Source organism: Podarcis pityusensis (assembly GCF_964106645.2).
Source record: "Podarcis pityusensis genome assembly, chromosome: 1".
In the NCBI taxonomy this organism is placed as follows: domain Eukaryota; kingdom Metazoa; phylum Chordata; class Lepidosauria; order Squamata; family Lacertidae; genus Podarcis; species Podarcis pityusensis.
This window is the reverse complement of record NC_138028.1, coordinates 44,445,491-44,457,641: the sequence shown is the minus strand read 5'-3', so window position 1 is coordinate 44,457,641 and position 12,151 is coordinate 44,445,491. Positions and strand designations below refer to the sequence as shown.

At 42.1% G+C, this 12,151-nt stretch overlaps 1 protein-coding gene across 2 annotated transcripts in view; it reads left to right on the top strand.

The window, feature by feature from the left end:
- The window catches only part of SPTBN5 (spectrin beta, non-erythrocytic 5), a 113,291-nt gene that overhangs the window by 36,784 nt on the left and 64,356 nt on the right, over positions 1-12,151 (top strand). For both annotated transcript variants that reach the window (XM_080996177.1, XM_080996178.1), the window contains exons 24-30: positions 19-205; positions 3,641-3,841; positions 4,464-4,580; positions 5,380-5,543; positions 7,061-7,193; positions 9,484-9,629; positions 10,903-11,017. In XM_080996177.1, the coding sequence (XP_080852303.1) occupies positions 19-205; positions 3,641-3,841; positions 4,464-4,580; positions 5,380-5,543; positions 7,061-7,193; positions 9,484-9,629; positions 10,903-11,017 (1,063 nt within the window). The remainder of the gene's footprint in view (positions 1-18; positions 206-3,640; positions 3,842-4,463; positions 4,581-5,379; positions 5,544-7,060; positions 7,194-9,483; positions 9,630-10,902; positions 11,018-12,151) is intronic.

Here is a 12,151-nt window from a genome sequence, read left to right as displayed (position 1 = left end):
TTAACATCTGGTTCACAGGTTTGCCTCTCTCCAGGAACCTCTTGCTGAGAGAGGCCAGCTGCTTCAGGCCAGAGTGGAATTGTTCCAGTTCTACCATTACCATGACATGGAAATGAAGTGGATTAGTGAGCGGATGTCAGTGGCCAGTTCCACAAACCGAGGCCAGTCCTTGAATGTGGCTCAAAGCTTTCTACAGAAGCACAAGGTAACTCCTGAGTTCTGATAGCCGTTGTCACAAGTTTACAGCATGTTTTCTATTTCAGGATGAGATTAATAGCTGATTCTCCAACCAGCTGGAAGATGTTTCAGGAGAGTTTGCTTCTTTCCCTAGCTGTAGGGTTGAGATCTGTAATGGTAAACAAGTGGCAGCTTCCTAATGCCATGGCAACATGCTTGCTTGATTGTTCTGTACTTTAGCAGTATGTATGTGACCTCCAAAAGCATAGTGAAGCTGGAGACCACTGGGCAACTCTAGATGCAGAGAGCCTGGTGCTTAGCAGAGAGAGGAACAAGGTACCTTCCAACCTTCCAACATATGGCTTTAATGAATTATTTTTGCTGCCCGTCACATTCCAAAAGAGGGATATCCTCGAGCTTATCTGATAGCATATAGGAACTATTCCATAATTGTATCACCTCATATATATTTTTTACATAAGTGAAGTGGTGTTTAGAAAGGCTGTTGCTTTTTTGTTAACTTTTCCTCTGCCTTGAATAATCAAAACTATTAATAGTGAAAAAAGAGAGTGCCACCCTGAATATAACAGCTGTGCACTGGAATATAAAATGGCTGTTTCCCTATGTTTCTGGAATTCCCTTTTCCTGCAGACTCAACAAAATATGAGCCATAAGTTCTTACAGAAGTGCTACGGTATGCATGTTTAGTATTGTTTTTAATTGTTTGGTTTTCAGTAACTGGAGGGAGTAATGGGATATTATTACATTAATTGGTATTTTATGCATTTGTTGCAAGTTACTGCTCTTGAAAGCATAATAAATTTTGTGTGCAGATGAATGCCTTTGAAAGGAGCTTACATTTGGGTTTTGGACTGGACGACTGTGTTCCCACAGCAGTGTTTTGTAAACACAGATGAACAGCAAATGTACTATGCCAACGCAAAGAATCATCTGAGGATTTACTTCCTCACAGCAGGATCTCTTGGCAAATCAGCCCAGCCACTGAAAGAGAGAGAGAAGAATTAGGGAGCCTGTGGCGTCCCAGATGTTGCTGGATTACAACTTTCATCACCAGTGACATTTGGTTATGTGGCTTGGAGCTGATGGAGTCCAACAAAATCTCAAGGGCTACAGGCATTTATACCCCTGCTATAGACACTCATTTTAAATGGCTCCAGGGGATGGAGAAAATATTGCAAATATGTGCTTAGTGAAAAGTTGGATCATTTACTAGTTGCACTGCACAGAGATTAGCGAGCATAGAATTTGCAGTGGAAATGGAGGAAAAAGAAACCAAATTTCCTTAGGGTAGGTTTGTTGACTTTATCTATTACTTTCCACAACAAAAACTTCAGAAACAATTTACAACAGGAACAAAATGCAGTAATGAAAATATGTAGTATTTTAAAAGCATAGAATAAAAACATCCAAACATTTGGTGCTTCCAAAATGCCCAAGAAATCTAACTTAAATCTTGTGATGTGGGTGGAGGGTAAATAAGAATCTGTAGGAGTGGGTGTCAATTTGCGAAAGCCGTAGCAGGGAAGGAAGGAAGTCTGAGCGTGACAAAGCGCAGTGTAAATAAGAAAACACTAAGATGCTGGATGTAAGAGTTTATGTTTAATTGGACTTTGTTTTTGGAAATTTGGCTTATGTTCTTATTTGATTTTGCTTTTGAAAATTTAATAAAAAGTATTTTTTTAAAAAAATGCCCAAGAAATCTAAAATGCCTGGCACCTAAATGATGATAAAGTTATTCCTCTCTAAGACTAGAATTCATGGACATTCTGTGAAGATGGATGTTGGCCATATAAAATAGAGTTCTTCTTCATTCAGTGAATCATTAAACTATGGAACTCGCTTCCCTAGGAGCCACTGATGGCCACCCACTTAGATGGCTTTAAAAGAGGATTGGATGAATCAATGGAGGATAAGGCTATCAGTTGGTACCAGCCATGATGGCTATCTCAGCCTCCCAAGTCAGAGGCACTAATGCTTCTGAATACCGCAGAAGAAGAGAGTGCTGTTGCATCGGGTCCTGCTTCTGGGCTTCCCACAAGCATCTTGTTGGCCACTGTGAGCACAGAATGCTGAACTAGATGGACCATTGGCCTGATACATCAGGCTCTTGCTCTGTTCTTATGTTCGCACATGGAAGGCCTTCTTGGAGACAACGTTCCATATAGAAAAGGCCTCAATCACCACACTCTGGATCTGGCATGTAGGGAAGGGCCTCACATGACAAGCTCAGGATCCAGGCAGCTTCAAATGGGGGAAAGGTGGCCCTTCAGGTATAGGGGTCCAAGCTGAGGACATTACTCAGTTTCCCAAGAATTCTTCCATATCAATGTAATAAAGAATGAAATAATGGCTATTTTCCCCTTCCTACTTGGCTGGGTGATCTTGCATTACCAACATATTTTAGAAGTTACTTGAATAATCTGTTTTTACTTTCTTCTCTCGAAAATTAGTGTCAGAATGAAACACCTCAGCTTGACAATATTCAGAACATAAGACACATGTTTAAACTTAGCTCTGGTGTTACGAGTGACAGGAAGTTTTTTTAAAAGTTTATGCTTCAACGTGACAGCAATTAAAAAACCCACATATGGTTGAAAAAGGCAATGCAGGATGGCAATCCCTCTCTAAAATTTCAGAAACCAAAAGACATATTTCCTGATTTTATTTTTGCTGGATAAAGGCCATATTTAGCACCCTGTGCTAAAGCCAATGTGTAACAAATAGAAAACCACTGATTCTTTGTTAGGAATTAAGAAATAGGGTAGTAACTTTAATCCATCAAGCATTCAGCTTTCCAGAATAATTTATCCTACTAAATGTTGCCTGTCTGTTTCTAGCTATCAGTAGCTACTAGTCAGAAAGCTGATCAGAGACAATATGTTCTCAATTGCTAGTTGCTGGGGATCAAGAGAAAGGAAGTGCTATTGCTCTCATACCCCAATTGGCCAATGCAGGAAACAGGATATTCGAGTAGATAGGGCTTCGGTCTGATCCACCGGAGTTTTTCTTATGTTCTTATTTTACATGGCAAATGATTTTCACTCCTCTTTCCCACACATGCTGAAAAGATCTTTCTGTTTACAAATTTATTTCACTTCTGCACTCCCATAACATTTAGACCCCACAGAACTCCAGCCCCACAAAATGTGTGTTTTTCCTACCATATATCTCCCTACAATAAGTTCCTTTTCCAAAATTAATTTGCAAGGAGATTCGCCTTCCCAAAAGGAATTTCCAGGCATTTGGATGATCAACACCTACATTATTATTTTTTAAATAGTATTTGACCTTTTAGACTTTTGGGGGTTTTACTCCAGAAATAACCCAGTGGCTCTGAAAAATGGAAAGCACCTTCTAAGTTGTTATAAATGCCTCTTTTTACTACTTTTAACCCTTACCTCTCACCTTTTCATGGCATTTCTGCATGTTTTTCTTCTACTAGGAATTGCAGGTGGAAGTGAATGGTCACAAGCAGCAGGTCTCTAGGGTTTTGGAGATGGGAAGAGCCATGACAGATGGCAAGCCTGTCCCATCTCAGAGAGTAAAGGAAAAGTGCCAGGAACTGAGCAAAAGCTGGCAGGAGCTGGAGGAAGCATGTGAGGAAAGAATCAAGCAGCTACAGCAATCTGTTGCCTTCCATCAGGTATATTTCACTATATATTGATTTCACTCAGTTTGCAAGCCATGTACCTTAAGTGCACAAGGTGCCAAAGGTCTATAGGATTTGAATGAACTCTGTGTGTCTGCTGCAACTGAGGACCAGTTCGCAAATGTGGGGTCACCACTGTTGTCTTTATAAAGTTCAAGAGGACATACTCCTGTTCAAATGAGTTTACAATCTAAAAAAAAATTAACAAAAGGGAGACAGTGACAGAAAAGGGAAGTGGAGGCAGGGGTAAACAGAACAGAATCTGTGTTATTGCAATCACATATTCTTAGGCTTAGTTGCAATCTGGAATGGAGATGCAGGGGTTCTGCCAGAGTGATTTCCCTGCTTCTTCCCATTCCACATCCTTCCCTCAGATTTTCTCCAGAGAGTTGTCAGAACCCCCAAAACAACACATGCTGGGTGAAAGGAGAGATTACAGAATGATCTTCTTAGCACCACGTTGAATTCCACCCTCTATTTTGCGTATTTCAACAAGCTTCTCATTTTGCCTACGGAATCAATTGCTTTTTAACTTGTAACAATAGTATTTTGCACAAAAAGTTTCCCTAAGGAGAAAAATAATAATAACAATTTTATTTTATTTTAAATTACAAAGTACTTAATAGATATCTTGGACCTGGAGAGTTGGGTAGCAGAGAAGTTCCCACTGGTAACCAGCAAAGAGTGTGGCAAAGATGGCGCTGCAACTCAAAAACTCATTAAGAAACATAAGGTAATTCTGTGCACAGTCTTCCTCCCCCACCACCCCTGCCCCAATGAATGTAGCAGGTATTATTGAAGAGGTTGAATAGTTTCTTTCCTAGCCTGAGGTTACCCTTAAGGATACCTGCCCAATGGCCACACACATTGTGGAGGCTAAACTTAAAATGGCTGTGTCTTGATCAAGGTATAGCAGGTCAATGTTATATAATATTCCAACACAGTGAATCAACTGTATGTGGTCCTTCAAAGTGCACCCCAGTCCCCAGAATCTCCCCCTCATCTCTCCCTTTGTCCCAGGAGAATCCTTGCTGCAGGCCTGTGTTATAGAGCCCTGCTGGACTGCCATATGTAAGATTTCTGCCCCCAGAACCAGTTCTGTAAGATTTAATCATGAAGTGATAATGCTTTCCTTAGTTGGAAAACAGCTATAATTCTTCTGGCAATAGCTTAGCCTTTCCAATAATGAGTCATCCATATATTTGGTATATTAATTGGCTCCTGCAGTTTGCCTGAAGGTGGCAAAAATTAAATACGCAGACTGTTTGCTTTTGCCAGGAATAAATCTGCTGGAAAATGTCTGGCCTCGATATCCTTGTTTTAGTCTCAATCTATTTGATGTTTGTTGAAGCATTTGTCAAATCAAATATGAACTGTATAGAAATACATAATATATAACATGTATGATGATGAATATAATATTATCAATAAAAGTTCTAGCCTCACATTGGCACCTCAGCTGTTGCTTCTCAACTTTGTATGTTTGGCCTCACCTAAGTTCTTACTTCAGCTAGAACTTTGCTTTCTGTCAGGCCCTGGAGCATGAAATCAACATCTATCAGAATTTAGTAATGGAACTAGGTGAAACTGCCAAAACGCTGCCCCTCTCTGGCTCCATCCACTATGATGAAGTTGACGCACCTCAGGAACAAGTTCAATCACAGATTCAGGAGTTGCAAAATATGGCCATAGCAAGGTAAGAAAATAACAGTCCCAGGTTCTTTGCATGGTATTTTGTTGGGCTTTGATCTTCTGCCAAACCATATGAAAATCAATAGCAAAACTTCTGATCCCTTCAAGAGGCTTTTTAGGCAGGGATGGCCCTACCATTAGGCAGAGTGAAACCATTGCCTCAGGCAGCAGATGCTGGGAGGCAGTAATTTCTCCCGAGCCCTGCCAACTCAGCTGTTGTCCTCTGTTGGAGATCAGAGCTATGTGTGCCACAGGCCTATCAGATACCCCTAAACTAGCCTGCTGCCTTCGGGTATGCTGGAAGATGTCATCCCATTGACACCAAGTGTTGAAGTAAGATCCAGCTGGCAGTCCAGTCAGCTTCTAGAAAGGAATGGGAGTGGGGGACATATCATAATTCATCATGGGCCACAAATATCTTGAGCTGGCCCTGGCTTTTGATCATGCTTATTATTATTTCTTAAATTTCTATACCATCCTTCATCTAAGGATCACAGGGTGGTTCACAATATAATGTTGATGAATGCATATACAGTACATATTGTTGCACACTTCCTACTTCTCAGAACATTGGACAATCCCTGAATCATTAGTACTACTCAGAGTTGGTTTCCTGTGAATGAGAGAGTATGGGAAACCTATAAAGTTTTGTTTTGTTTTGTTTTGTTTACCAAGTGGAGACAAATAGCAAGCACTCTTAGAAGGCAGCAGATGTACTCCTCCTCCATCAAATCTCCAGAAAGAGGCATTGTTCCAGACAGAACTCCCAGAAAATATTGGTGGGGTGGGTGTGCAGGGAGCGGAAGTCCCACTGTGCAAATGAAAGTCCTTGTGCTAACAGGACTTTGTTGGACAGAGGTTGCAGTGTTTGTTTATTTCAGGAAATTATACCCCATTTTTCACTACGTATCTCAAAGTAGCTTACAGAAAAGTAAAAAAAGGTACAATATAAGAAATACCAATATAATTGCATTGTGATTCATACTTCAGTCTTGGATATACAGCTCAAGTCAGTTCTCTTGAAAATTCACAGGAATCAATTTCCTTAAGTATAACTATGATATTGATATATATGCAGTTCAAGGTGGGGTTAAAGAGCATATTAACTGGCCACTGTACACATTCACCAGACCTCAGGAGAATGTATACATAATACACCCATGAAGAGAGAATTGTTCACATTTCCCAGTCAATATGCACAATCCAACAGGCCTAGGAGAAAGTGTATATCTCAGCTGAATTTAGTACATTCTCTAGCTTTTATGCAAGATCCCCAAAAGGCTTTGGGGAACGTACATATCTCAACTGCATTTTGTATAGTCCCCAAGTAATTTTAGACACTGGATTTAATGGTCTTATGATTTCCCTCCAGCCCCTTTAGATGGTTCATTTATTTCACTTCCTTCAAAATGTGATCAGCCAGCACAACTGGTCACTCTGTTGAGTGGAGCCTTGGACATCTGCTGCAAAAGTCCTGCCTTGACAGCACTGCTGCTATTATCTATTTCTCTCTCCAAAAAGGGGCAAAAGGCTGGAGGAGACTCTTACATTGCATGACTTTCTAAGGGAATATGAGGATCTGGAAGACTGGATCAGTCAGCAGAAGCAGGTAGCCAGTTCCAATGGCTATGGGACCAGTTATGAACACGTCCTGGTGAGTTATATTATAAAGACAGCAAGATATATTAAAATGCACCCTGCTTAACAAAGCTTTGTTACACCAAAATATTTTAATGGAAACAACTACCAAGCTCTGATGAGCCTTCATAAAGAGGATTGGGTGTAATATCAAGAAGTGAATTAGTTTTGTTACCTTTCGCAAGCTGACAATTTAGGAATCTAGCAGACTTAAGATGGATTGTGCAAGTGATGAAACCATTGTGGCCGACTTGTGGTTAATCATTATGCCAAATCCTTTGTAAGATGTCAATGAAGAAATGATACGATAATTTCAGGGATGTTTTTCAAATGACAGAATAAGCCACTCAGAAAAGTACAAACAGTACGCCTGGTTGAAATAAATTTGAAGGATTATAATTAACCTGATTGATAATCCTTTCTGAAACACTCTCGGTTTTTGTTTCCCAACAAACGTTTGTAATTTGCGGGTGTGTGGTTTAACCAAAGTTGAAAAGCAGCAACTGCTGTGTTTGTATTATGTTTCACCTTTGAAAACTTCCACAGGATAACTTAAATATTTTTTTTAAAAAAACCATTAAAACAGGAATATTAAATAAGCATAATCTAAAGTAGCACTAAAGTAGCATAATCTAAAGGACGCGGGTGGCGCTGTGGTCTAAACCACTGATCGGCTTGCTGATTGGAAGGTTGGCGGTTCGAATCCCTGTGATGGGATGAGCTCCCTTTGTTCAATCCCAGCTCCTGCCCACCTAGCAGTTCAAAAGCACGTCAAAGTGGAAGTAGATAAATAGGTACTGCTCCGGCGGGAAGGTAAATGGCGTTTCCATGTGCTGCTCTGGTTCACCAGAAGCGGCTTAGTCATGCTGGCCTCATGACCCGGAAAAACTGTCTGCGGACAAACGCCAGCTCCCTCAGCCTATAGAGCAAGATGAGCGTGCAACCCCAGAGTCGTCTGTGACTGGACCTAATGGTCAGGGGTACCTTTACCTTTACCTTTAAAGTAGCAGTATAAAAACAATCTACCAAAATAAAAAAGACAACAGCAGCTTAAGCAATGTAGAGAGATTTTATTTTTTTTATGGGAAAATAAAAGTGATCTTTGCCTGGCACAAAAATGACATCAAGGAAGGCACTAGGAGAACCTCCCTGGGGATAGCATTCCATAATCAGGGTTCTGCAAGTGAGTTCTTTTCCCCTTCAGCCACCCCTTGTCACACCTTAGATCATGGAGGCACCTGCCAAAGTGCCTTTGTTGATAGACAGTGACATGTGGAGACAAGTGGTCCTTCAGGTATCCCATTCCCAATCTCTGAAGGGCTTTAAAAGTCAAAGGCAGTGTTCGAGTCATTATACTAGCCCAGGCACGTCCAACTCCCAAGAGACTGCAATCTACTCCCAGTATAAAAAAAACAAACTGGCAGGGATCTACCCATTGTCATTGGAGGGAGGATTAGCATGCGTGAGGTGGGTGGGTGGAAGGGGAGGATTGCCCAGAGTTATTGAGCTTTTTTTAGGAGCGAGTGCCCATAAATCGCTCAACAAAAAATCCGCCACTAACCAACGGGCAAAAGCAGATGCCAAACGACTGCCCACGTGATGTGACAGAGGGACAGAGTGAGGGGGCGGGGGGTGGAGACATTCATTCCCTAGTTTTTTTAATCCCGCAATCGATAAGGATCCCGCGATTGACCGCAATCCACCAGGATAACCCGGGGATCTACCTGTTGATCGTGGTCGACTGGTTGAACATGTCTGGACTAGCCCATTGAACTCCCATGTACTTTGAATTTACATGTGAGATCAGCAACTAACTTTATTTATTTACTTATTTATTTATTTTCAACCATTGGTATGCTCCTTAATCACAACAGTCTCTAAGCAGTGCACAGGAGACTCAGTACAATGAAACTTCCCATCTGCTGGAAGAAGAATAAGCAGTAGTAGTAGTAGTAGTAGTAGTAGTAGTCTGACCTAATTGGGGCCAGTCTGACCTAAACTGGGAGGGATTTCCATAAAATTGTGGCCACAATACTAAACACACAGCTCCTGCTGGGTAGAAGTCATGCATCTGAGCCATAGGAGACTACTAACTCACCTGAAGATGTCAGCACTTGGGCAAGGATATATTGGGAGAGAGCAAGGCTGAGCTATTGCTAGATTTAATTGAATGAAAAGTCAGAGCCACACAGAATGTTTGGAACAATGTTGATAGCTAAGTGTGTGTGTGTGTGTGTGTGTGTGTGTGTGTGTCCCAGAACTGTGTGTATTTCTTCTGCCTGCTCACTCATTGTTTTCTCTGAAAGCATCTTTGTGGCAAATATGAAACGCTCCAGCACCAGATGGAAGTTGCTGCCAAGAGAGTTGTTGCATCCTATCAGCTAGCAGAGGATATGGTGGATCGTGGCCATTTTGAATCCCGGGAGATTCGGAAGAAACAGAAACAGTTGCGGTAAGAGGAGATCTTCTGTCACCTTGGCTTTCTCTTCTGGCAGGGAAATAGGAAATGGCCACAGCCAGATCCTTGCTAATTAAATAATATATAAGAAAGATCTCAAAGACCAAAAGCTTTCTAAAATGATCTTCATTCTGGTTCCTTTGACACACAAAGCTGGTCCTTCTGATTTATCACTAACTTGTGAAATACTGATCAGCTGACAGTTGAGCATTCCAAAGAACTGTTTCATTGACCCTTTAGAGTTGTGTGCATAGGGGACTGACCTTGACCTCTAAGACAACAGTGGAAGGGAGTCTTCTTCCCAACACCACTTTATGACTAGGAACAGGAAGCTGTAAAGAAGGACAGAACTAGCTACAGCTGCTGGAGGCTGGACCTTTTCTAGCTAACTGTGTTACCTTGAAGAAAGGTTGCATTGTTTGGGACTTCTTCTTTAAAGGAAAAGCAAGCAATAGATACTGTACAAAACTATGCATACCAGCCCAGTTTTCATGTAACACAATGGCTTGGCACAAACAAGGAAAAATGCAAACACTCAGGACATGGGTATGGGTGAGAGGAAACCATGGCTGCTTTCTTCCCCTAGTGATTCTGCTGCTGCACTAAGCCACAGTTTGACTTAACATGTTGTTCAATCTCAGGCTCATGGTTTAAATATCTCCAGACAAACCATGAACTGTAACCAACCGAGGCTTGTCTCATGGTTCATAGTAGAAGTCGAGAACCTCCAGACCACGGGCCAATTTGGCCCATGAGGCTGTTTTTCCCCAAACCACACCCATTTATCCCACACCGGACATCATATGTGACATCATATGTGATGTCAGGTGTGGGGCAAGCAGAGATGTGGCTGGATCAGCTGTGCAGTGGGAACCCATGAGGAACCCGATTATGTAGTCATTCCTTGCAAAAAGCAGGCTTGAAGTCACTGCCCATCACCTGATAGGTGATGACTTCAAGCCTACTAATCAGTGGCACTCCAAAGCACCACGCAGGTCTGTTTGCAATCCTGCATGCTGCTGTGAAGTCTCAGTGACCATCACCTGATATAATTATGATGCAAGGTGTATTTATAAAGGAGATAAGGAGCTGGCCTATTGACAGATCCCCATCGCTGGATTATAGCATGTGTTTGTTGTGGAACTGCTAAGCCATGAGTCTGGGATCGACAATATTTTAAGTTGTCTAAAGATGCTTTCAGCATGCATAAACAACTAGAACCAGCACTGGTTCCATTTCACGTTTTTCAACCTGTTTCCCTCATCAGGAACAATTGGGATGAATTGCTGGAGATGATAAAGTTTCAAGGCGAACGACTACAAGATGCTGAGTTAATACACAAGTGTCTGCAAGACCTGATGGAAGCCCTTGTCCACACTGAGGTTATAATCATGCTGGGAAATATATGGATTGGGTATTTTGTTTCTGCCCATCTACTGTGTCCTTTGAGGGCCACATTAGGTGTGAAGAGAAGAGTGTTATGCATATGCATTAGCATAATCTATCCCGGCTTTCCCATACTTGGCACCCTATATGGGTAACTGTCACAGGAGTGTGCTAGTCAGAAATCACACAGTTCAAAAATGGAGTTAACTCTTTATTAGCAAAAACACAACCTCCACAGATGTGGACGAGCGTCAGGCCTAGTGAGCAGAGCAGATCATGCCTGGTAGTCTTCCTCCATGAAAATCAGTTTGCCAAGACTGAAAGTCCCCATCTCTTCATGGCCGTCTAAGTCCCCTCTTCTCCAGGGCTTTTTCCAAGCAATTGGAGACTGTGCCTGCATGCCGCCAACCTTTCCACCCTTTTCATGCCTCCTTGTTCTGGGAAACAAGCAGGGAGGGGAGCTTGTCACAGCAGGAGGGGAGGCACCTCTGACTCTTAAGCAGCCTGACTCATCTCTGCCTCTTGGCCTCCCTCATCCCACCCTCCTGCTGCTTCAGCTTCTGCCTCTGATTCTGAGCTACTCTCTGCCACAGACTCTCCCAGCTCACTAAGCCCTGTTACCTCTTCAGCTTCTGACACCTCCTCTTCCCAGTCTTCTCCCTCTGACCACGCATTGTTGTCCCACCACCATTACCCGGGCTCTGAGCTTTCTTCCCTTGATAGTTCCCCAGCTGGTTTCTCCCTCTGCGTCCAACCAGGCCATGACAGTAACAGCAACAAAATGTAAAATTACAGTATGATATAGATAGATAGATAATAGATGATGACAGATGATGATGATAATGATAGCTAGATAGCTAGATAGCTAGATAGGCCATAAACATGTAAAAGCAAAACAGAAAAACAGCAGTCGATAAACTAAATATAAATAAGCTATTTATTCACACACTTGCTCCATGCACATCCCAAGCTTGGTAATTGGTTTGCCTGGATGAAGGTGCTGAACTCTCCCCTCCCTAACCTCGTTCAGACTGGCTCAATTCCAGCAATAGGGCTGGGCTGGGGAACAAAGTGTTTTATGCAATGGGGTGCTGTGAGGCAAGGTGGGAAGAGTTTAGCTCTCCTCATCA